This window comes from Coturnix japonica, chromosome 21 (genome assembly GCF_001577835.2).
Source record: "Coturnix japonica isolate 7356 chromosome 21, Coturnix japonica 2.1, whole genome shotgun sequence".
Classification (NCBI taxonomy): domain Eukaryota; kingdom Metazoa; phylum Chordata; class Aves; order Galliformes; family Phasianidae; genus Coturnix; species Coturnix japonica.
The window spans coordinates 2,943,886-2,969,834 of NC_029536.1; the positions used below are offsets into that span (position 1 = coordinate 2,943,886).

Here is a 25,949-nt window from a genome sequence, read left to right on the forward strand (position 1 = left end):
TGGCGGATTCAAACGGAGCTGAGGGACGGACGTTTCGACAGTCACAGTCTGTACTGATGCTGAGCTATCCTGCATTGGCAACTTGTGATGTTCAGGGAACCAAATGAGTCAGATCATGAGAATAAGGAGCTTCCCTTAGATTATAACGTGGAAAAAAAAAAAACAAACTGAGCTTATACCTTCACGGTGTCCCTAAAGCTCGTAGGGCTGCAGGCAAAATGCTCATTTGGGGGCTTGTAAAAGTGCTTGTTAACACGCGTGGGGCTGGAGTGGCCCGAGCACAGGTGCCATCTCCCAAATGAGCAGATGCTCTTTGGGTACCGAACTGCTGCTGAAGGCGTAGGGAGTCACAGAGCGGAGCTGATGTGCTTAATAAACCCTTCTGGCTGCGGGCATCGCGTCTCCGTGTTGCGCCTTTTGTAGACGGTGCCCGACGGAGCGGAGCGGGCGGCGCTTTGCAGACGGTGCCTGAGCTCGGGGCGGGGCGGGACGGGACGGAACCGCCCGCCGGCATCGGGGCCGGGCTGGGCCGGGAGCCCGGCGGGCACCGGCGTGCGGAGCAGGTGAGTGGGATGGGGGGATCATGGGGCGGCGTGTGGGGGTCGCTTTAACCCCATCCGGGCGCCTCGGTCTGGGGATGTTTGGCCCCGTCTGGCCGCGTTCCCCGCGGGGAATGGAGCGCTGCGCCCCGGCATCCCGTGCAGATCCCGAGGAAAAGCGGTTCTGGTTGAGGAGGATGCGGTATGTTCGGGCTGTGCGGGCTGAGCTCTAACAGCCATCATCACCTCGGGTGGTGGTGGTACCGGGTCCGGTCCGTCGGTACCCGCTGTGTGTGCCGTGCCCCCCGCCGTCTCTCTGCTCCCTTGGGAGCCCTGCGGTGTGGAGTTGGATGTGTGGCTCTCGAGGGTCAGTAGCAACATGCGGCTTGTTTGTGTCTGCGAGATGCATCTGGGTGTCTGGTGTTGTCGGCTGCGAACAGGCTAATTTCAGCAGGCAGCTCTCGTTATCGCGGCTTCCTCCATCCCCCGGACTGTGCCCGTGCAGGCGGTAGCAGCACAGCCCTGCAGCACAGCACAGCCCTGCAGCATCCTTAGCGAGGTCCTCCTGTGCACGTGAGAGAACCGAAACGCAGAGGAGTCGGTTGTTCAAAGTCACGCATCAAACGACCGTCGGGGTTGGGAATGGAACTTTACGAGCTGTCGGGTTTTGAACTCTTGCTTTAACCGCTAAATGCGCTGTTTTCCACTAGATGCTTCCTCAGACAACAACTGTAAACGGAGCCGGTTGACTTTGACTTGCCTAAAAAGCTGCTTAAAGTTTCCAGCAGGGCTCTGGCCCCCTCAGGTGCTGTCCCATTCCTCTGCCTCTCTCTAGCAGTGCTGCTTTCCTTCCAGACGAGGTATGGCTTTGTGTTTCTGTTTCTCTTGAGCTGCTTTACCAGTGCTGCTCTCTCCCTCCCTCTGGCTATTCCTTGGGTTGGGTTGGAGGTCCTGCTGAGCCTGAGTGATGGATATATTGCTCTGCTGCTCTTTGCTGAGTTGCTGTGCAGCTGGGAGCCCGCTGAACTGCAGCCTGTTGTTATCACCCTGTATACATTGTGCTTTCCTATCTCTCTCCTTACTGACAACCCCTTTCATCATCGGTCCTGCACACAAACAAGGTTAACTCCAGTTTGGATTGCATTAGTGTAATTCTGCTTCCCGTTACTTTTCTTTGTGAGCCTGCTTGATGGGCACGTGTGTGTGTAAGGCAGGCGCTGAGCATTGTAAATGCTCAAAGTGTGGGTGTGTTTGTTTCAGAAAGGGAAGGGCACAAGCCAAGAGATTCTTTGGATCTAGCAGTTATTGGAGGCCTGCTCCCTGTATGCTTCGTGTAGATAGAGTAGCCTGCACTATGGGAAGGTTGTTCTCTGCTGACATCCCTGTACACTGAAGGTGCTGACTGTGCTCTGTAAATGGTGCTTTGTTTGGTGGGAAGGGGATGCTCAGAGGCCTGAAACATTGGGGTGCATGATTCCATCCCTTGCCCTTTTATCCTGAACAGATTCCATTATAGATGTGATTCAGCCTAATGTTTGTGTATGCAAAGTAATGAGTTGAGGTGATTAATCAGGGGCTCAGAAAGCTCTAATAAAAGGCATCATAAAAACAGCGCAACTGTGGAACTGGAGGAACAGCAAAGTACCACTGAGAGGTCATGGATCAGTGATGGAGTTGTGTGGCAGGATCAATCTGTAAAGCAAAAACTGATGGAAGGCTTATTATGGTAAACCAAATAGAAGTTATAACAGTCTGGGTTATGGTTTGAGGAAATGAACCCTGGGCATAGGAAAGCATTAACTTCAGGTGGTGAGGAGTGCTCACATGCTTCTCTTCATCTTCTCAAGGGCTGCTGGTTTATTTTTCCTGCTGTGATCGTGGTCTGAGTCCCAGTTTGTGTGTATGTGTTGGAAGAGGCAGAGCTGTGCTGCAACTCAAGTCTGCACTGAAGGTGCAACACTGTCCCTACTCTGAGCTGCTGCCTTGAATGGGGCAGCACAGCAGCTCTTACACCTCTGCAAACAAGCCGGTGTTTCTGGCACCTTTTACCATGTGTGTTTGTTCTCAGATGAATGGACAGACAGGTTGTCAGTGCTTACCAGCAAGCAGGGCTGCTAAGGCCAGTCCCACACCATGCGCATCTATTGGTTGCATCCTCATCCTGGGTGTGATTACATTAGGGTAAGGTTAAGCAGGTTCAGCACGTTTTTTCTGTCCCATTAATCTGGTGACTGCCACTTGCATGTGGGTATCCAGCTGGCTCTGCCAGGCAGCCCCCCAATGCTCCCATCCTACCTCCCATCACGCTTAAAGTTTCCAGCAGGGCTCAGCTGTGACTTGCACACCCCGGGGCCATGCTGACATGCTCTGGGAGCTTTACCAGTCTGTTCTTTAAGGGAAACTCATAGTTTACTTTTGCCCATCAGTGCTCAAATAAGTTGCCTTTCCCCACAGCCTGCAGTATTTTACCCCATGACCGCCACCAAAAAACCAAGCCTGAGCTTAGACACCTTCAGAAGGTTCATTGACTGCATCTGTGAGAACACAGGGTTGGTTCAGCTCTGCTACGTGTGTTGATTGTATGCTCAAACCCTGCCCAGCACGTGTGTGTGTGTGTGTGTGCACGTAGAATTTCCCATGGTCTCCTCCCCCTGCAGTTGATGCCCGCAATGAAAGCAGTTTCCTGCTGTCTCCCACACTGCACCCATCACCTGTAAGCTCTGCACCACTCATTTCTTATAAACTTGAAAGGTATTTTTTGTAGTCCCGGGGTTTAGTAATTCTGTCATCTGCTTGTAGGCGTTCAGCTTCCGTGCCTGTGTAAGGCAGCAGCCTCACCGAGGTTGGTGGGACGCTGCTCCCTTTGGCATCTGATGGCCTGTTGCTTCCCCCCTACCCCCTCTTTCAATAGCAGTTATATGTTGTAAACACCAGAGCTGTACTTCATACATGTTTGATATGAGATGTGTTCAAGTGTTTTATGTTGGCTGCTGGCTTGTTCAATACCAACCAGGTAATTTCACGTGTGTCTGTTACACTCTGCAGAGATTTGAGTTTCATTGCAACTCAGCATTCCTTTGGAGCATCCACCTCATCTTCTGCTGGTAAAATCCCTGTGCATCCTGAGATATCTGTGTGATGTCTTTGGAAAGACAAGGCCCTGAGTGACTGGATCTTGGCCTTGTAATGCTGCTGCCATGGGCATGGTACTTCATGTCTAATGGGAAGTTGCATTGGGCAGAAATCCTCAGCAGGACAAAGCAGCTTTGGCCATTATTGTGATTATTGCCTTCTGTCTCTGGTTGTCAGCAGGGCAATGGCAGTTTGCTGCTTTTGTTACTATTGGGCTGAGGCAGCAGATATTGTACACATTTGCTGGTTTTGTTGTTAATGAGCAGAGGACTGGGCAAGCTTGTTTTGCTTTATTCAAGCTTGTAGATCTTGCCTCCGCCCCCCTTAACTTCCCTCCCTTTTAAGGCACATGGGTGGTTTTGTGGTCTCTGTATCCGGTCTCTGTGTGATACAGCATGTGTGCTGAGGAAGCAGGACAGATAAAACATAGCTCTTGTTTCTGGGAATCCTTACCTCACTGCTGGTGGGGAAGTGCTGTGCTCCCAGGCGCTGCAGATAAGATGCTGGGCTCCTTGTCATGCTGAAGCATGGGGCTGGCTCACAAAAAGCTGCCAGCAGTACTTCATGATTTGGGAGACCCAAATCTTGGGCAGCGTGTTGCTTGGTGTCTAAGTCTGGACACCAGCTGACAGCTGCAAAGCCATGTTTGAAGCAGTGGAGTTAGCACTTCTAGTACTCGCTTTCGTAGACTGAAGATAAGGGACTGTCAGAATTGCTCAGGGAATGCACAGGGATGAATGTAGAACTAGCAAAGAGTTGGATAAAATGGGGTTTTATATTGCTATAGTATTTTGTGTGCAGGCAAATGGATGGAGCTTGAGGGTTCCTCTGACTTTACATTGTGTCTTTAGGAGAGAAGCCATACGAAGGGCCTCTGCTGAACACCTCTCGTTTCAGTCATTTGTGTGTGTGTTTATCCGTGTTTGTACCTGCAAGTGGGAAGTGAATGGATGCAGATGGAATTAACAAACTTACTGTGGTTGCCTTGGCCTTGGATTTCACTTTTCCTATACTTACAGAGGTGTGTTACGCAGTGGGATACGATTTGGTTTAGTTTTGAGGATGATGTGTGCAGACTCAGAACCAGCAGCACCTCTGTAACAAAAGTATTCCTGTGGCTTAAAGGCTCTGGACTGGAAGTTTTTATTCTCTTTTCTTGCAGGTTGAAGCTAAGCAGTGAGCAGGATGCCCCCGGGCATTTACTGCCCTATGGAATTCTGGTCCAAGGGGGAAAACCAAAACATCCAGGTGGATTTTCTGCTGCCAACAGGCATATACTTGAACCTCTCTGTGCCCTGCAATGCCAGCTTGGGCGCCATCAAGCAGGTAACAGCCTTGGTCACTCAACTGCAGTTTCCTGCAACAAAGAGTCTGTTCTTGGGAGTGTGTGAGGAGCTGTGTGGGGTCTAATGTCTAATGCACTGCTGAGACAGCTTCTTGGGAAAGCCTCTGCAACCCACTAAATGCACATCTAACTGCTGAGTCTGACAGCAACAGGGTGCTGATGGTGCTGCCAATGGTGTTGGGCTTTATTCACTGGGCACTGAGGTGTGAATTAGTTTTTGAGTGACTATGGGATGAGTGCAGACATGAGCTGGCAGCACAAGGCTTGGGCTGCATTTTTGATTGCTGCTTCCCTCAGCCAGTCCAACACTGGATCTTTCATTAGCACTGTTCTTGTCTATGAGGATTCAAGGAAGAGGAGTCACTCCAAATAGACAAGTTCAGGTGCTGGACTCTGTTCAAGGTGCCGGCGCTGCCATCTCTTGCATCACAGAAACCAAACAGTGAAAACTGAGAAGTGACAGAGAGAATTTAATTTGAGGAATGAAATGCTGTTGCAAAACCACGCGTTAAAGAAATGATACTTTCTTATTTCCCTGGGCTGAAAGTGGGGTTAGGGGAGAGTGAGGGAAAATAGAATGGAAAAGGTTTTCTCTGCAGCAGCAACCTGGCCTAGATGAGTCACAGATCACAAGGGACAGAAGCACGGTGCCAGATTATTCCTGGTTTTCTCATACTGCAGTTTTCAGGCCCAAAAAAAGTAAATAAATAAATAAAAGGCAAGTGGAGCTGATTGGTTCCAGCTGTTAAGTTGCAAGCCTGTGTTTTACTGGGTCAGCTGGAGGCCCATGGGCTGCAGGGCTGCTTCTTCTACAGCATGTGCTTAGGAAGGGAGTAAAGGAGTGGAATGTCAACAAGGATCTCAGTCAGCAGGTACTCACTGCCAGGTATTCCATGGGAGTCACTTAAATACTGAGGTGAAGTGATTTGCCGTGCCTGAAACAAATGCCAAGCACAGAAAACAAAAGTGAGTCGGTTAAAGGCACTTGCAAATAAATCTACCCAGATTTATTACCCAGATCTTCAGCAGGGGTTGGAGTTGCTGGACTTGGCTTAAAATACAGCCTGTGGTTGCAGGTGCAGGGATGCTGTATGAAGGTGGAGGAGGCTGTGGGATGGCAGGAGGAGGAAGATGAGGTTCTGGCAGTGGCAGTAGTTTCACTGTGCTGTTGGTCTGTCCCAGGTGGTGTGGAAGCACGCTCAGTATGAGCCACTCTACCATATGCTCAGTGATCCCGAGGCCTACGTCTTCACCTGCATCAACCAGACAGCTGAACAGCAAGAGCTGGAGGATGAGCAGCGACGCCTTTGTGACATCCAACCCTTCCTGCCCGTACTGCGGCTTGTGGCTCGAGAAGGTGACAGAGTCAAGAAGCTTATTAACTCCCAAATCAGCCTGCTCATTGGGAAAGGTCAGTTCCCTCATCACTGGTTTCAGCAGCAGCGTGTCAGGGCTGCTGGATGATGTGCGCCACTGTCCTGGATGGCATTGTTACTCATGGCATAGCAATGAAATCTTGCTGATGTGGTAGATGAACTAAGCAAGACTTCTCTATACTGCTTGTAGTAAGGGGATAGTGTGTATGGAAACGCAAGGAGAAGTGCAGCTTTTCCTCCTGTCAGAGTGATGTCTCAGTGCATATTTCATCTTTTTTCCCTTCACCTCCACCCAGGTTTGCACGAGTTTGACTCTGTGCAGGATCCAGAGGTGAATGATTTCCGCACCAAAATGTGCCAGTTCTGTGAGGAGAGAGCAGCAAAGCGGCAGCAGCTCAGCTGGGCAGCTTGGATGGAGTACAACTTTCCCTTGCAGCTTGAGCCCATGGCCAAAGGCCTTGGAACTGGACTCTCGCACACACCCGTCAAGAACATTTTTGTCAACGTCAAGTTTCAGTCTGGCGGGGTAAAGCACCAACTTTTCTGTGGCATTGTTTAACCTGTTTGTGTTTTCCCCTGGGTACCAGTTGGCTGGTGACTGAAGTTGCTGTATGCACACATGATGAGAAGGTTTTTGCTTATGGGTCAGAGAGAAGCACAGAAGCCAGCTCAGCATAGACTGCTTGCAGGCATTGGTCTGTGATGCCTATGGGGCCCTGTTCTTGCCTGCTGCCTTTGGTTAATGTGAGTTTTGCATGTTGTGCCTGGGCATGAATCAGGGGCTTCTAGGAAAATAGCTTGAGCACAATGACCCCAGCCACTGTCTGCTTGCTGGTGGAACAGCAGTAGGAAGATTTTAGTTTAGTTTTCAGTAACTACCAGCCGCACGTACTAGCGTTCGTGTTTATACTGGACTTAATGTTATTACTTGCCAGCCCTGTGCTTGCACTGCTGAAATATATTCTTGCCCAGTTTGACAAACTTCTCTACTTATTTGCTTAGGGAGCTGGTGGGGGGGGGGGGATAATTTGGCCTCCCTATCCTTTCCTTTATTGTCAGTAACAGGAATCTTGTTACCTCCCAGCTGAGCTATTGCTGCTGCTTGTGCTGATTTCAGCTCTTTGCTGGTATTTGACAGTCCATGCTGTGTTGTTGGGGTTGTAGGAGAGCTTCACTTTCCAGATCTCCCCAAATGAGTTCCCCATCACATTAATGAGCTATGCTGTCAAGAAGCAAGCTACTGTCTTCCGCCACGAGACAATGGAGAACCCAGAGGACTACACACTGCAGGTGAATGGGAAATACGAATATCTCTATGGGAACTACCCCCTGTACCAGTTCCAGGTGAGCCTTTTGTCTTGCTTTGATAAAAGAGTCTGTCCCCCTTGTACTCATTTTAGTGGGAGGGTGGTTGATGGGTCAGCTGATGAAATGTCAAGTGCAAGGCAGGTCACATTCTTGGCTATGGCAATGTGAGACTCGGGAGATGTTGGTTTAATAAAACAAGAAGTGCATTAAAATGGAATTTTGGTTGTTGCTGTGTCCTTTCCATAATTTCTTGTCACTATTTCTGCTTCAGCAGTTCTGATTTGCTTGACTTCTCATGCCTGCCTGGCTCTGTTTCATCCATGCTGACTCTCTCCTCTCTTTGCAGTACATTCGCAGCTGCCTGCACCGAGGCTTAACGCCCCACCTGACTATGGTACACTCATCCACTATCATTGCTATGAGAGATGAGCAGGTCAACAGTATCACCAACCCCCCAAAGATGGCAGTGAGCCTCCTCCACTCCCTAAGAAAAAGGTAAAGGGGCACAATGACTGAGTCCCTGTTAACCAATACGCTAATGGAGGTGCTAATATAGGTCTTGGAACGGCAGCTGGTTCTCCCCACTCTCTTGGGGCAGGTTATTTTCCTGGGTTTAAGGGCTGGGGGTTCCAGTCAGCTTTCCAGATCCCTCCATACCTGCTCTAGTTGTCAGAATACTGCTCACCTGCAGTGCAGTGCTCATTTGTGTTGGTGTTGAAAGCATGTGATGAGGACTGATGCTGGCTTGCGAAGCCTTTGCATCAATTTCTAATCAGAACCCTTTCCTTCTTCTAGCCAAACTATGGTTCTCTCTGGTCCTTGGAGCAGTCTTTCTACATCGAGCTGGTGCAAGGCAGCAAGGTCAATGCAGATGAGAGAATGAAGGTAGGTACTGCAGTTCTCAGTTTTTGTTTTGTTTTGGCTTTTTTGCTTTCCCAGTTGCATCTGTCTTGTTTGTGTGTGGTGAGGAAACCTGTATTCTTACCATTAATTCCCCAAGCCTTTTGCAGTGCTTTTGCAAATTTACATTAAGTAAAAGATTACAGCACTCTTAATGAGGTGGAGTAAAACTGGGTATTAAGGGGCTTAGTATCTTGGTAGACTAGAGGAATGAAACAGGAGAGGGGCATCCTATTTTCAGGAGTGGATTCCCTGCTCCATTCTGCTTCTTGTCGGGTTTTTGCAGACAGGTCGAGTCCTTGTGGATTCATGGTATTCTCTTATTTCTTCTCCCCGCAGCTGGTGGTGCAGGCAGGTCTCTTTCATGGCAATGAGATGCTGTGCAAAACGGTGTCAAGCTCTGAAGTGAACGTGTGTTCAGAGCCAGTGTGGAAGCAGAGGCTGGATTTTGATATTAACATCTGTGATCTTCCTCGTATGGCACGGCTCTGCTTTGCACTCTACGCTGTCATCGAGAAGGCAAAGAAAGCACGTTCCACCAAGAAGAAGTCCAAGAAAGCTGTAAGTAAAACCAGTGTGAGGCTGAGCTGGGCCGGCCAGAACTGCAGGGCACAGGACACCGTTCTGAGCCAAGTGTCCGTTGATTTCAGATGACTTTGTGAATAAAAGAGCTTACAGAATGATCACCAGTAACTTCCTCTGCAGGAACAGGAAGCTGAGGAGTGGCTGCCCATAGGGAAGGATGTTTTAACTGTAATTTCTTCTTCAGAAAGGCTATTAAGAAACATACTCAATATCAGAATGCATGCAAAGAGGAATCACTTGTTAGTTTTGCTGTTTTGCAGTTCCACAACTTCCCTGTTTTGCAGACGAGGTTAAAGCCTTACTCTATGCTGCATCCTCTTTTATTAGAAAGGTCTTTTATGCAAGTCTCCATGGAGCAAATTAACAGATAAGAATGGGGAAGAACATGAGCAACATAAGCACTGGTTGCAGCAGAGCTCTAGGTGAGGTCCAAGAAAAGTGTAGGGTTTGAAGGCTGTTGTCCAGGTGCTGCAAACTGCAGATGGAAAGTGTCACAGCACTTTGGAAGCTCTTGTGCTGAGCTTCTGAACCTGAGAGATGGTGATATTTCTTGCTTTCTTTGCCTCTATTTCAAAACTTCTTACCGGTTAATAGAAATAATTCAGTGAGAGAAGATCTAAGTGGACTGGAATTGCTGGTTTCCCAGTGTCATACCTTAAGTAAGCATGATACCTCTAGGTTTTTGCTTGTGAGTTTTCTTTGTGAGCAACAAATGCATCTATCCCTCTGTAAATGAGTGTTTTTGCAGCCATTTTAGCACAGTTGCCATGCTTTAAGCAGAGGATTTAGTCATATTAACTTCTCTAGAGTGCAGAGAAATGAGGGACTGACAAATGCAATCATGGAAGATTTTATTGTCTCTGTTCTTGCAGCTCCTCTTCACGGCTGGCAGGTTTGCTGAGCTTCATTGTGTTGACCTCAGTAAGGCTCTCAGTGTTACACTGCATTACTATCTGGGGAGCAGCAGGTGACCCATGAGTCCTATTTGCATGGACCAGTTTCCAGGTTCTTTCAGACTGGAAGGCTAAGACCAGGACCAACCTTTTCACCTCGACATTGTTTTCTTTTTGTGTGTTGGTTTGCTTTCTTATAAAACAGCTGAAGAACAGCAGCACTGCAGCTCCTGCTGGAGGTCTGCCTTGAACAGAATGTCTCAGTCATCCACAAGCTGCATTTTTGTGGTCACATAGGAGCAATTCTCAGTTTCGAGACAGTCAGAAGGAAATGTTGCTGCTCTGATTGATAAAACAAGACCAGCTCAGTTAGCTGGGTTGTTAAGAGGAGTAGTTGGTGTGTGTTCTGTATTGGGGAAAAGTGGTGCATTCTGATGAGCTTTTCTTGTAGAGTCGTGGTATTTGCTGGAGCTGAGCTTTGTGGCAGGGCAGCTGATGACACGTTTGGGCTGCAGCTCTGAGCAGGGTGCCCAGATCTCATTTAGAACCATTGGTAAAGGGAGGTTCCAGTCAAAGTGCAGCCTGATTTTTATTAGATTAAGTATCTTTTTGCTTGCTTTGCTTTAAGTACTCAGAGGTTACGTACATGCATGTTGTTTGTCGGTGTGGACTGTGCAGAGCAGATAGGTGGGACTAAATCATTTATTATCACAAAAACAGGCGAGCCTGCAGACTGGCTGGGATGAGTCAGAGCTTTAATGTCACTGGTTGGCTTTCAGTGTTTCTGTAGGTCATGCAGGAGATATTTCTGTCCTTACGATGCTGAATCGTTTCTTTGCTGGACTTTATCCACCAAAAATCTCGCCTTGCTTTTTTGGCAGGCTCTGTGCTGTGGTTTGATGTCACACAGTCTGTTAGACAAGGTTACTGCTGGTGGTGTCGTGTTTGGCTTTTCCCCGAGATCTGAAAGCTGATGTCTCAAATAGGATTTTGCAGAAGATGATTTAGTCTAATCAAATCAACACCAGAGGTTTGTGAGAGGCCGCTTGGAAGTGATTCATTTTGTTTCATTAAGGAAAACTGCTGACACAACTCACTCCACTGAGTTTGGTGCATCTTGTGGGGGAGCCTGATGTATTCTCTGGAATATCTGGGTGGAACAAGATGCCTCCATGTAAATACCTTCAAATGTTACCCAGTTTGTGTGTGTCTCACTACAATTTGGTCTTTGCAAGTCAGTCTCTGTGCTGGTTTACACTCAAGCCTTGTTTTCTGAGCAGCCAAGTGAAAGGGCTGGTTTTGCTAAGCTGTTACATGAAGTAAACTGTTCCATTTGGGGAACCTGAGCACAGGAAATCTTAGGTCACTTGTGGATGCGTCTGTTTGCTCTGGTGGCAGGGAGTTGGTTTCTCTTTCTTGGCCATGTCCCAGTCACTTTACTTGCTGGAGTCCTGCACCTCCCACATGAGACTGGTTTGTGTGACTGAGTTGGGCTTGGGCTTCTGGGTGTTGGTATTTTTGTTTGTTTAGTTTGGTGGGGTGGTGGTGTTTTGTTTCTTGTTGTTGGGAGGAGGGTGAAAGGGTTGGGTTGGGTCTGGCAGCATAAAGTTTGTTATCTGTAGGTAGGTAGTGTTCATTATTGCACAAAGGAGACAACAGTTTTCCTTCCCTTTATCAGATGCACTCTGCAATTTGCAGACTTGGAGGAAAGTAAGGAGATAATAAAACTTTTTAGTCCTGGCTGCTGTGGGGGATTTGCTTTGCATAGGGATATCCCATATTCTTTTTCTGCTCTTTCCTTCCCTCAGTTTTGCAAATACAGCACTCACATAAGCTTTTTCCTTTGCTTTCCAGGACTGCCCCATTGCCTGGGTGAATGTCATGCTCTTTGATTATAAGGACCAGCTGAAAACAGGGGAGTGCTGCTTGCATATGTGGTCTTCCTTCCCAGGTATGTCAGGAGCTAATGCTGCTGTTTCTGTCTCTAGCTCCTGCCACAGAGATGGGATCTGCCCTGTGTTCTCCATTGCTGTCCAATAGGTTGCAGGAGTAACATACTGGTGCTGCATTAACTCTGTGCTAGCAGTTCCAGTACCCTTACAGCTCCGTATTATAGTGATGCCAAAGTGATGGCCTTGTTTTACCTGGCATTGCACATATGACTTAAGAGGCTGCTCATGTCCTAAGGATGCCACGTATACTTCAGTGCTCAGAGGTTGGGAAAATGAAGTGAGCTGCTCAGGGCCAGGCAGTGACCAGTGACAGCTGGAGGCAGTTCCTGTGCTCTGCTTTCTGGACCAAAGCTTCAGAATATTCGGGTTTATGGACTGATGTACTTTGCTTTTCAGATGAGAAGGGTGAACTTCTGAACCCCATGGGCACGGTGCAATGCAACCCCAACACAGAAAGTGCAGCAGCCTTGGTCATCTGCTTCCCCAATGCTGCATCGCATCCTGTGTATTATCCATCATTTGAGCAGGTAGGGAACACAGATGTTTTCTTGAGAGGCTTTTTAGTGCAGGAGCACACACTTGGGCAGCTGTCTGCAGAGACCAGATACAAACAAACTTGATTAATTGATAGAAAGTAGGAAAAATGACCTTTTCTGTTAACTTGTAACGGATCTTTGAGTGAATAGCTTTGCACGCTCTGAATTCCTAAGGTAAGACTGCTCTCATCCATGGGCACTTGCTGCAAATGGATTTAATTGAGTTGCCTTGAAATGCAGGCAGCGCTGGGCTCTATAGAATGGAAGAAGAATAAGGGGAAAATGAGTGAAAGAGCTCCCTGCCTTTCAGCACAGAATGGTAATATGCTGTGTGGTATGAGAGTTTTCCATCTGTCACTACAGCTGGCCACACTTTTAAAGTGGAGGAAGAAATGTGCCTGTTGCAGGAAAGGAAGGAGATCCCTCTGCCAGGGACTCATTCGTGATGCGTGTTCTGGCTCAGCAGCTCTAACAGATTGCTAGCATGCAAGGTTCCTTGGGCAGCACTGGCTGTTTGGAAAGCACACGCCATTGTAGGAACCTAGAGTGGTTCCTGTTAACATGGAGTTTAGTGGGCCAGCGCTCCGTGCATGGACCATGTGGATGTGTAGATGTGATTTTCTTGGGAGGAAGGACTCATCACTTGATTCTCGTCACTGCTGGGGAAAGGGGCATCATGTGAAGCTGGGTTTCACTTCTGAGCAGAGGGTCCCACTGAGTAAACTTCCTACATCAGGGCTGTGAGTGGGGCGATTCCCTTCTTTGGAGGTGGCAAGTCTCTAATGCAGCATAAATGTGTGAAATGACAGCAGGCTGGAGGTGCAGAGGAAATGAGCCTTTCTTAGACTCTGTGTTTGTGTTCCAGCTGCTGGAGTTGGGGAGGAATGGAGAACTACCCCGCTCTGCACCAGAAGATCCAGAGGAGGTGAGTCTCTGGCATCAGCTTTTCTGCTGTGTGCAGGCCTCCCTTCTTAGATTCAAGTCGTATCTCCATCTTACCCCCAACCAGCATTTTTCACTCTACCCCACTGTTACTGCATCTCTCTGGGCTGAACAAGCCCTTTGGGTTGAGGCTGAGCCCTCTGTATGCTCTTTGCTGTGATTCCCACGAGCAGAAGCTGCAACTGAAGGAAATACTGGAGCGGAGGAGCCACACTGAGCTCTATGAGCATGAGAAAGATCTGGTGTGGAAGATGAGATACGATATCCGTGACCAATATCCACAAGCTTTGGCAAAGCTTCTTACCATCACCAAATGGAACAAGCATGAAGATGTGGCCCAGGTGAGGATGCTGGAGTTGGCAGCAGGGCGCATCTTTGATGAATTGTTTGATTTCACAGCCAGAAATAGGATCTGAATTAGATGGCGAGAAACCAGCCACAACCTACTGCAGGTGGTCAACAAATCTTCTGCACAGAGATCTTATCTGTTAGGGGCAGCGTCCATCCATTCTCACTGCCAAAGCTTTAACAGGAACCTCTAAAGGTCCCCTTCCAGTCTACACTATTATGCTACAGAGCAGTGCTTCTTCCAGAGGCTGGTATTCGATGTGATGTCTGCAAACCGACTCTGAGGCATCTGTAGTGACTGGGATGGATTCCCACCTCACAAAGGATCTGTTCTTCCAGCAATAATTTTTACTTTTTTTCTTTATTACAGATGATTTCCCTGCTTCAGACCTGGCCAGAGCTGCCTGTCCTGAATGCCTTGGAGCTGTTGGATTTTAGCTTCCCTGATCGTTATGTTGGCTCCTTTGCTATCAACTCCTTAAAGAAACTGACGTAAGTGTTCACCATGAGGGACTGGCAGAGCCCCTTTCTGTGTGTGCTCAGGGCTGTGGAGGAGGACCATGAATGAGGCTGGCAGCCTTTCCTGTGCTGTCATGTAAGCACACTCATTACAGTACAGATAAGGTTATCTTTTATTCTTCCTTTCTGTCCACAGAGATCATGAATTGTTCCAGTATCTGCTGCAGCTTGTCCAGGTGCTCAAGTATGAATCCTACTTAGACTGTGAATTAACCAAGTTCCTGCTGGACAGGGCACTATCCAACCGTAAGATCGGCCACTTCCTGTTCTGGCACCTCAGGTAAGAGCAGATGTTTTGGGCTGTTGCTTAATAATCATGTGAGTCCAGGGTATACTGGATTCCCCATTGCACTGTGAAATGAGATAGACAGCATGTCGGCACACGTGGATACCAGGGTATTTATCTATTTATTCTCTCTACTGCATAGAATCTAAACAGCATCTGACATCTCCTACAACCCCACTGCACACATACACACTTTGTGCTGGCACTTGCTGTGTTAGTCAGGTTTGCTTTAACCTCCCTCCTTCCTCTAGGTCAGAAATGCACGTCCCTGCAGTTGCCTTGAGGTTTGGCTTGATCCTGGAAGCGTATTGCAGAGGCAGCACCCACCATATGAAGGTTTTGATGAAACAGGTAAGAATTGCTTTTAGCTATAAGGTTGTCATCCCTGTTGCTTGGAGCTGGTTCTCAGCTCTTAGATTTTCCAATTTAATGTTGTCAGTGATACAGAAGGAGCCTTGCAGCCGCTATATTGTTTTTGGCATATTCTATTAAAGAGCCTGGAGTTCCTCATCACGTGTGACTTTGCTCATCTCTTACTCACCCCCACATGTCCCAGACTGCAAGATGTGGCCAGGATGGCTTGAATTGCTCAGGCTGCTTTTATAGATGAGTGGAATGAATTGCCATTTAGTAGAGTGTCATTAAAATTCACTGCCTGGTTTGGAGCAGTGCATTCTTTCCTTCAGTTGCCATGTGGAGGTAATCCTGTTCATTACTGACTCTAAAGTTTATTTGCCAGGATCACAGTAGCTGCTTCAGACATGGGGCATACGTGAAGTCAGAGCTGAGATGTGCCCACAAACTAATGCTGTGTCTCTTGTCAGGATGGAGCGGTGCTTTTGGATAACCAGAACTGCCCAGCAGTGCTATGGGGCAGGGGCTATGGAACTCATCCTTATGCTTGTAGCCAGTGCACCTCACATCTTCCTCTGGTGCTTGACACTGTTCATTATTCCCGGTCTTTAGGACTGTAGTCATTACCTTGCAATGCATTTGTGCTCAGCAAAATACCCATAATTGATTAGGAACTTCTCTAAGGCAGAAAGTTTCAATTTGTTCTGTTGCAATTCGTGAATCTGCCACACGCTGAGGAGCAAATAAGAGATGAAGGCAATTGCTGCATTTCACAGTGGACTTTTCTAATTCTTGCACTTTCTTCGGGCATTTCCTATCTATTAACCCTACTCTATTCATCCATTTCTTTGCAGGGAGAAGCACTCAGCAAGATGAAAGCTCTGAATGAGTTTGTTAAATTGAGTTCTCCGAAGGCCACCAAGCCTCAAGCCAAGGAGATGATGCATGTGTGCATGAAGCAGGAAACTTACCTCGAAGCACTTTCCCACCTCCAGTCCCCTCTGAACCCCAGTATTATCCTCACTGAAGTTTGGTAAGTCATATAAATACAGCTACATCTCATCCTCCTCCTGTGCTGCAGGTTTTGCTCAGCAGTGGAGCCAGGTTTCTGGTTACACTGAGGCCCTCTTTCTTCACAGCAGTTGGTTCTCAGCTCTTAGACTTTCCATTTTCATGCTGTCTCTGTCTGTTAGCAATTCTGGATGCTGTTGAAACTTCAGCTTAGATGCAAAGATTTCTAATAGGTAGAAACACTGATAGTATTTTTGTTTCCTTTAGTGTGGATCAGTGCACGTTTATGGATTCCAAAATGAAACCCTTATGGATTGTTTTTAATAATGAAGAGACAGGTGGAGGTGGAGTGGGTATCATTTTCAAGAATGGAGATGGTGAGTCTTTCTTTAAGGATGTGCTTTCTGGGCATTATGGTCTCAGGTGCTTATGGTGGTGAATGGGCCTAAGATGGACCATTAAGACGTGGTGTCAACAAACACTGTCAGAGTGTTGGAGGTTTTTGACAGGCTGGAGGTGCAGTAAATTCTGGTCTGTGTTTCACTTGCTCAGAAACTTGGTCAGAGCGGTGGCAAAGTGAAGCAGTGTTTATCTCCATTAGATAGATCAACTCAGGAATAGCAGTAGCTTTACTGGTACTACATTATTCGACTGTGAAGACATTCCTTGCTTGCAAGACAGAGGTGGCAAAGGCCCTTCTGGCATCCTGCTGCATGAGCAGAACAAGTTTAGCCTGCAAAAGAACAGGAGGAGAAAATAGGGAGGTATTAATGAACCTTTCTTCCTTTGTAATGCTGCGTAGATCTTCGTCAGGACATGCTGACTCTGCAGATGATCCAGCTGATGGATGTCCTGTGGAAGCAGGAGGGCCTGGACCTGAGGTGAGTAATGTGCTTACAGATGTCTGGCTGCAATGATCGGTCATGTGGGTACAACTGTTTTGCTTGCAAGCTGCTTTTGTCTCTGTCAGGTCTGTCAGTATTGTGAGATGGTCAGGTTTGAAGGTGCTGAGGAGTAGAAATGTAGTGAGAAGGGGGGAGGAAGAGCTGGGACACTGGGAATTCCCTACTAAATGCACTATGAGGGAGAAGTTTAAGACAGAAGAATAAATCAGTGCTTGGTAGTTGGCTTAGACAAGCTGCCAGAAGGAAGATCCTCCATCCCAGCTGCCTTTGCCCTTCTGAAGCACAGGAGGTGAAGGTGGTTGGGTGCTCAGTGATGCAGTTCCATCTGCTGGCTCAACACACTGAAGAACTGCAGGATTTTGCTTGGTTCCAATTTGAAGCTTAGGTCAAAGGACAGTTTTTCTCTACCAATTTGCTCTTGATATGGCAGATAAGGGAAAGCTGGAAAATCAAGATGTCCCAATTGCAGGCGAGGTTTCAGCAGAAGGGTTTCTTTCGTCTCTGCAGGATGACTCCTTATGGCTGCCTCTCCACAGGAGACAAGACTGGGCTGATAGAAGTAGTCATGCATTCTGATACCATCGCTAACATCCAGCTGAACAAGAGCAACATGGCCGCCACCGCAGCCTTCAACAAGGACGCACTGCTAAACTGGTTGAAATCCAAGAACCCAGGGTATGTGGGCTTAGCTTTTACTCAGTGCTGCTCTGCTTCCTTCCAGTGAGAGACAAGCTGCTTCTGCTTTCCTCAATGTTATCCTTCAGTTATGTGTGTTTCCAGCCTGCCCTGTGAGATCCCTGGCAGCTCTGCAACCAGCAGAGAGGATCTGAGTTAATATGGACTAGTTCAGTTGAGATTGGGGACAGAATTATTACCCTGACCTCTCCAATTATGGATAGTTTTTACTCCAGCTGCTCCTTGTGTAGCACGGATGGCTGCACTGACTGGAAAGTGCTACAGAAAGTAATTCAGGCATGTAATTCTGACCTTCTGCAGGTCTGCGGGGTGGGGGAGAAGCTTTAAAACCAGCCTTTCCAGCTGTGAACTACTGGTCTTCAAAGTAAAATTCCCTTTTCATCTTTTCCTCCTTAGTGATGCTTTAGAACAAGCTATAGAGGAGTTCACTCTTTCCTGTGCTGGCTACTGTGTGGCAACCTATGTGCTGGGGATCGGTGACCGGCACAGTGACAACATCATGATCCGGGAAACTGGGCAGGTATGGGGCTTCACTGCTGCTCAAGTACTGGAATAGGTGAATGAAAGCTGCTTAGCAATGGATGGAAACATCCCAGTGCAGCTCTACTGCCAAGGGGTGCAGCTTCCAACAGAGGCGGACTGGACAAATATTCTCAATAGCTTCCATCACAGAGAGGGTAAATACAGCTTCAGAATTTGAATGTTCTCTAAGCAGGTGTCACTGCAACCAGCCGTCACAGTAATCTCTTATTTGGCTGCTGTTATTTGAAATTGCAGCCCCAGACTGAAAATCATTTGCAGATACAACCTGAGCTGTGTATACTCAGCAGGCTGATGACTTACTTGGTTTCAGCAGAACTACAGACTGCTGGTAGTTGTTCACTAAGAGCCTCAGTTATTTGTCCAAGATTTTTATAGCTTTCTTAAGACTTTGGTTGCATGTGATCAATATGGTTTTAATTTCACACTGACACTACAAGAAATGCAGAGCTATTGTGTCATTCCCTAACCAGACAGTGACCTCCCCTCCTGGGCAATGATTGGCAGCAGCCCTTATCGAGGATTTCCTCTTCTGGCAATGTGAAAAACAGCGCTGAAGAAGAAGCTTACACAGCTTTCTTCAATGCAGGGCTGCTCAGCTATTTGTCCACATGGGGGAGCTGATGCTCTGCTTTATGCAGGCTTGGGGTTTGTATACATATTTTAACAGCAGCTCTGCAAACGGTACATGATTGTGCTGTGCCCTTCCTTCCCATCATGGCACTGGTGATGAGAATGCTTCACTTGCTTTATAGTTTTTGTTTGTTTTCTGGGGGAAGCCATACCTGCAGAAGTAATGTTTGGTTGCAGCTTCAAAACAGACCTTATTTTCACATGGAGTCCAGGACTGCAGACTGCACTGCTGGGATAAGACAGCATTAAAAAGAACTAAAACGTTTTGTTCAGCTATCCCAAGTCCTGTAGAGGCAGGTACCTCTAATAACACAATTAAACAATTTTTTCTTCCTTATTTCCAGCTGTTCCATATTGATTTTGGTCACTTTTTGGGGAACTTCAAGACCAAATTTGGTATTAATAGAGAACGAGTTCCTTTCATCTTAACCTATGATTTTGTGCACGTCATCCAGCAAGGAAAAACCAACAACAGTGAGAAGTTTGAAAGGTAAGTGTTGGCAGTTTAATTTGGTGTAAGCTTTTCAAGGTGTGAATTCTCTGAAGTTACTTCCACTATTTCCACCATTAGAGCTATGTACAGAGCAGAATAACAACCATTCTGGAATACAGAAGTTAGTATAAAATGAACGTAAGGTTCTCATTACTCATTTTGGAAGCATTTAGGATGTGGTAGCAAACATAATTCTGCACACTGTTGCCTTGTGATGCTCATTGTTTGGGGTACAGAGGGCTTTCACAAGGGACTGGTGCCTCATCTTCCTTTCTGAACAGATTCAGGGGTTATTGTGAAAAAGCCTACATGATCCTGAGGCGCCACGGTCCTCTCTTCCTGCACCTCTTTGCACTGATGAAAGCTGCTGGCCTGCCAGAGCTCAGCTGCTCTAAGGACATTCAGTACCTGAAGGTAAGAAGAGCAGAGCTTTTGGCTGGAAACTTTGTGTAGATCAGGGTGGAAGATTCTTTGAAGCACCCGAACAGCAAAAAATGAGTAAATGTCCATGGTGTGCGACTCTGATAACTGTTTAAAACAATTAATGGCTATTTGTCTCCTATTTAGGGCATTTTTCAATACTTAATTTCTTAACAAGTAAATATTTGGGTAGTTCAGCAGTTGATGGCTCAGCTGTACTTTGAGTGAGGCTATGCTGAATTCTGCCTCTTACCTTCAGGATTCCCTCGCTCTTGGTAAAACAGATGAAGAGGCACTAAAACACTTCAGACTCAAGTTTAATGAAGCCCTCCGAGAGAGCTGGAAAACCAAAGTGAACTGGCTGGCACATAACGTATCCAAAGATAACAGACAGTAGAGACATGGAGTCAGCCTGCACACTTGATCCAAGAGAATGTACAACCACTTGCACTGAATCCAACCATTGTAGACTGGTTTTATAAGACTGATGAATGTTGCCGTGTTCAGATCCCTCACCTGTGGTCCCAGAGATCGCACCTTTCTGCATCACTGAGAGGTGTTGGACTGCCATCAGCACCCAATTCATGCCTGCACTAGATCTGTGTGTGACAAGGGAGAGGCACAAGGCAATCAAATTACTGCCAGCAGTGAAAGGTAGGTAGTTGCGCCGTATCCTTAACAACTTGTTAAGTTTCAAATACATCTTCTAATGGAAGAGTTCAGGCAGTTTGAATACACTTTAAGTCAGTAAGTGTGCTAATATGTCTATTTTTATTTTCTTGACAATTCAGCTAAACACTGAACAGATACTCTGCTGTAGCTCTTATAGCACGGCTGTTGTAGGCCTCTACCATTACAGCTCAGGCTTTAACTCACTACGTGATCAGTCCTACCCATTTTCAGTGTATATCAAGGTAGGTCAGCCTAAATCTCCTCTGAAACCAACTTGTACAACCTTTTTATTCTGCATTGTGATAGAATTGAAAAAAAAAAAAAATAAATCCATACCATCACATCACTGTCTCTGTTGCAGAGACCAGAGAGCTTTGAAATGCTGCCTAAAATCTCATGCCTCAAGATGAGGTGCTTGGGTTGGCCTAAGTTGAGTTAGGTACATTTGTTTGCTTCCTTAAAGCAGACCTTAGGTTAAACCCAGCCAGTTTCTTGGTTTCTGCATTTGTTCTGTTTTTAAGCCTGAAAACATTAAAATTGCATTGTGCCAACATACCATTGGGTGCTGTTCGTACCTCCTGGTGGGGTGTTACAGCTGGTTGGCCACCTGGTTTCCCTCTGATGCATAGATGGAGGGCACTGGCCTGCACTTATGTACTTACTGGGATACAACACTGTAACCCAGTGTCAGATGGGATAGATGGTACCACTCGGTGCTTAAGTAAAGTTATTTGGCCAGTCTACTTGCCTGTTTAAAGATAGATGCGTGCCAGATGAGTGGGTTTAGTACTGAAAAATTGCATCTCAGTTCATCTGAAGTTTGTTCCCTGCTCTCTTCAGCCATATGCTCTCAGCTAAGGTACACAGCCCTGTTTGTTATTACAGCTGGGTGCAAAGACTGTGAGTGGGGAGTTCAGCCACAGAGCAAGGTGCAGTCATCTGTGCTGGTACCTACACTGGACAAACTGCTCCATCCTTCTCCTGTTGTCACAGCTGCCTCTGTCTCTTTACCAAGGAGAATCTGTCCCCTCTCCCACAAGGTGCCATTAATGTATTTCTTCTCCTGTGTCATGTTTTTGTCTCCAGCCAATGTCCTCACCTGGTGGGCAGTTCTGAGCACTGGTGTTGCACAGGGACAGATGAACAGGAGCCACTGCTGTCCCTCATTGCCTCCCATGAGCAAACTGAGGTGCATCAAACAGGCTGCAGCCTACGGGTCATGCTGGAAGATAAGTAGTCTGTTTAGTATCTGCTTCCTTTAGCAGTTCCCTGCTGTGCTTCCCTTCCATTCCCTGTGTTCTTCACATCATCACATTCCTCAAGAGGTGCTATCATCATTGCTGTTTCCTTATTAAGTTAACTCACGGTGCAGACAGTGTGCAGGAATATTAGGCCACAAGCAAACTGAGAGGCAGCGCAACCACAGTAATCTCATGGGAGGAAAAAACATGCTACAAAACCATAAACATAAACACAGTTATCTTACACTGCTGTAAGCAGGGAAGCCTGGATCCCGTGTCATACTGCAGCAAGGCAGTCTTACCTTGCAGGTTCCCTGGGTGCGCTCAGGTACTTTGATCACAGGCTCACAGCGGTTCCTTCCTGCTTACAGAAGTACAAAGCAGCAGTGGCTCCTGTCATCTGTCCTTCCATTGTAAAAGTGCAATAAAACAAAGCTGTATCAGCATCAACTGCTAGAGCTGAGCCATTCCAAAGGTGTCTCAATTCAGCACAGTTTTACAGCTCGGTTACGCCATCAACAAAGCTGACTTCCCTCCAAGCAGTAAAAATGTTGATGAGTCATTGAGTGGATTTCCTCCCTTGTACACCCCTGGGACAGCATCTTGAATGGCTGCACTGGGCAGCAAAGAGCTGCTGGCTCCAGCTTTACACAACAGCTCACCTGATGCTTCCCAGCAAGTTGAACTGCACCGAAGATGAAAACTTAAATCATTTTCAAAGGTCTTATGTTTCACTGTAAATAAGTATCTTCTGCTTTATAAATAGGCTCCGTGATCCTCCCTTCTATTTATTCAGAGATGGTTTTTTTTGTGATTTTAACTCTGTATAAACTGATTGTTCTTATTCTGTTGCCTTTGAAAAAGAAAAGTATTTTTTTAAGCCAAGCCGTGGTTCTGTAACAAGATCGTGTTTACATGTTTCACTTCTCAGTTGCTCCAGGTACGTGTTTTGTAAATAAATAAAAGAGGATTAAATTGCACACCAATGGATGCCCAAGTGCTCTTCCATGTGATAGAGGTCAGCAATAATAAAACCAAACTCTACTTCTAGTCCAACAAATACACAGTTAGGGTGATGTGATTCAATCCTATTCCATTCAGGAAGAAATAAATACAAGCAACCTTTAGAACCAGAAATTTATTGTAGCTTATAGACTTTCCAAACTGACCCTTTACCAATATATGCATCTGAAGAGTTATACCCACAGTGGCTACTAACTGCATCAGGACGTTCACAACCTCTCAGTATTACCATTAACTCATGATCAGCTTTAGTCTAAAATACAGCAGCTACAGTGACAGTATATGGAAGGATAAGTCTTCTACACATTAACACAAGACAACTGTCAGACATAAGTTAAAAGTTTCCCAGTTAACTTAAAACTAGCAGTTATATTACCACATAAGTAGTCAAAACCATTTCCCCATTTTAGAAATCTAAAATTTTACATTAAAAAAAACCAACACAAAAAACAGTAAGCTCGTTGGGTGGGTTCTCCCTCCTGCTTCCAGGTCCATCTAGTATTGTAAAAGGCACTCCACAGAGTCAAGTCTGTTACCCCCAGGTAAAACCCACCATTAGATCCCATTACATACATCAGGAGGCGAGATGCGTGCTAGAGAAGAGATCTGTTCTGAAAATCAAAACTATAAACATCCAGACCAACCTTTACCTTTTTGAGTTATGACCCTTCTCCTCCCATTCCTTTCCCACCACTTGGTTTGCTCCTCTAGCAGGCTTATCCAGTGCAGCATTTCCCTGCTGGTACTGCTGGCCACTACTGAGCCTGCTGTGAGTTGGGCTGTGTGCACCTGGAACATGGGCAGATCACATACAAAATAAAGAATGGAACTTTGCTTACCGTGCTGAGGAGTGAACGGAGTCCTATTTTCCTGTTACAAGCAAAACAAGTTACTCTTTAATCCACTTCCAAACATAAAAAAAAACAAATCAAGTAAGCAGGTATTCATTACTCCAGGCTCTGCATAGGACAAATAAAGTTAAACGGACAAGTCCTGCCTTACAGACAACGAGCGCTCTCTGCTGTGGGGTCATAACTTACTTTTCGTACCTTTCAGTCATTTCTTTTTAAAAAAGTCCTTTGCAATTCCAAGTTCAAACTTTCATTGGAAACAACCAAAATCAGCCATGACTTGGAATAGTATTAATGTGATTCCCAAGGTTTTCTGGTTGGATAATTTATTCTATAGTTTCACCAGCAGGAAAACACAATTACTAAATGTAAACAAAGGCTTAATACACCAACAGTCCAAGTTACTGTACAAGGAGCTACAGGGAATGAGCAGGAGTGCATTAATAGAATGGTATCAGCTATGCCCCAAATCCTCCCATTCCCAAATGAGAAAAACTGAACAGTTAAAAAAAAACCTCAATACCCATCTATGTAGACTGGTAGCCCAGGGGTGCAGGTACACAGGTCGCAGGCTTTCCAGCTTCAGTTACCATTGGGACAACCAACCAACTAAACAAAATACACCCTACCAGCAACTCCAACAGACCCATCGCTGCACCACAGGCGGCCTCGCTGTAAGCAGGTGCTGTGGCAGCACACCACAGCCTGATCTGCCCACCATCCACGTAGTGTTCTTCTCCCAATAACTTAAAACAGTGCTTCTGCTAAAACTTCACTGGAAAATTTAAAAAATAAATGACAAAACAACAAGAAAACGAGCCAACAAACTGTTAGGCAGGGCAGTCGAACCTCTGCAGAAGTTCCTAAAAGCCTTTACAGTTTCTCACAAGCTTGTCTGTTCCCTCTGCAATATAAAGGAAATTGGAGACCAAATAAAAAAAGAAAAACCAGAGCGGGGCATGAGTGAACACGGCAGTCAAGGCCAAGGACACTGCATTACTGACACATCTACACTAGATAACTGTGCCCGTGCTCCTGCTGCAGCAGTATGAGACTTGTATTATTTCATGCTTCATGATTTTTTTTGTACTTTAGCATGTTTTAAACCCCAATCCCTGTTTTCACTACCACAAATGACATAATTACATAATTCCGATATATTTACAAAATATTAAAAAGTCTGTTAATCTTCTACATATTAACCTCATTCTGCCACTTTACACATGCACTAACTTGGGAAAAAAATTAAAAGAAATCAACAGGCTGAAATGAGCAGCTTTACCCTTTGTCAACAAGCAAATCTTTGCATCTTTCAGAAGGACAAAAAGGAACAAAGCTGGAATTGTTTCACAGAGCAAAAAAAAGAAGTTCAGAAATTCATGTGCAATGGCTACAGATCTGCAGTCACTCAGCTGAGATGACATGACGAAAAAGTGCAAGGTGGTTCCTCACATAGTGTAAAAAAATCCAGTCACTGAGGCATGGCTGAGGGAAAAGAGGTGCTAACTACAACTCTAGAAACAGCACCAGAACAAGCTGACAGAACACAAACACTGGGGTGTGTTGGTTGAATCTACTGGCCAGAATGATTTTTTTTTTTTAAACACCATGAATCCTTGGGAACAATGGAGTGTATTACAGTGGAGTCTTCTAGAGCAGAAACAAAGACAAAGGGAACAGCTAGAATCAATAACTGAGGGTAGAGTCATCCCATTCCAGCTGTTGCTGTCTATTAACATTCTGTTGGTCCTCCTCCTGCTCGCCTTCCTCTTCCTCACTGCTTTCAGACTCTGCACTAGTGATGTCATCCTCTTCTCCATCTTCGCTTTCCTCTTCCTCTTCCTCCTCCTCTTCTTCACTGCTGTGCTGATCCTCGTAAGTCTGTTAAGACAGAAATCAGCTGCTGATACCATTCTGGCCATAATTCCTTTAATTCTTGTCAATTTGAGCACAAGGTACTCTTATTGAGAAAGAGCTATTAGTTTATTATATTTTGAAAAGTTCAGCAGTAATTAGGCAACTAGCAAATAAAAAGTTAAGCAAGCTCATTAAAATAGTTCTGGTTCTGCACCATTCCCACCAGTCCTGTCACTCTAAGCAAACTCACTCTTGAGTACAATCCAGTACTTCCAATTCTACCAGAAAGGGATCTTTTGGTATGATTGCATGAGTAACATTAAGGTTGCACATTTGTCTTGTGATTTTCTAAAAATCCAGATGTCAAGCATGGCAGACAGAAACATAAATACAGAAATACAGATGGTGTTTCAACACTTCAGGATAAAAAGCTGATGGTGAGGAAGGCAGCATAGAGCACCGAACCATCAGTGTTAGACACCAACCTGTAACTCCTGATGCTGGAGTCCAGCGATTCCTGCCATGCCCCAGACATAACTGCTCCTGTTATTTGTCATTTTAGAGCATCAATTAAAGACTAACAGTGCTAATG

The 25,949-nt window shown here is 46.1% G+C and overlaps 2 protein-coding genes across 6 annotated transcripts in view; one reads left to right on the forward strand and one right to left on the reverse strand.

Annotated features, from left to right (window-relative positions):
- The first annotated feature begins 477 nt into the window (after positions 1-477).
- PIK3CD (phosphatidylinositol-4,5-bisphosphate 3-kinase catalytic subunit delta) lies at positions 478-23,711 on the forward strand. The gene is given in 24 exon segments (XM_015882644.2): positions 478-563; positions 4,834-4,997; positions 6,199-6,427; positions 6,689-6,918; positions 7,557-7,736; positions 8,047-8,143; positions 8,146-8,195; positions 8,496-8,585; positions 8,940-9,161; positions 11,933-12,029; positions 12,427-12,557; positions 13,432-13,491; positions 13,682-13,849; positions 14,227-14,348; positions 14,512-14,655; positions 14,913-15,012; positions 15,870-16,048; positions 16,294-16,403; positions 16,829-16,907; positions 17,439-17,606; positions 18,024-18,147; positions 19,145-19,290; positions 19,575-19,707; positions 19,973-23,711. Coding segments are annotated over 23 exon segments (3,138 nt in total). The 5' UTR covers positions 478-563; positions 4,834-4,856; the 3' UTR covers positions 20,111-23,711.
- CLSTN1 (calsyntenin 1) overlaps positions 22,750-25,949 on the reverse strand; it is a 31,378-nt gene continuing 28,178 nt past the window's right edge. For 4 of the 5 annotated variants that reach the window (XM_015882648.2, XM_015882647.2, XM_015882646.2 and 1 more), the window contains one exon: positions 25,064-25,381. In XM_015882648.2, coding sequence (XP_015738134.1) covers positions 25,187-25,381 — 195 coding nt within the window. In that variant the 3' untranslated portion in view covers positions 25,064-25,186. Of the gene's footprint in view, positions 25,382-25,949 lie in introns of all 5 variants that reach the window. The other variant, XM_015882645.2, reaches the window with a different exon arrangement.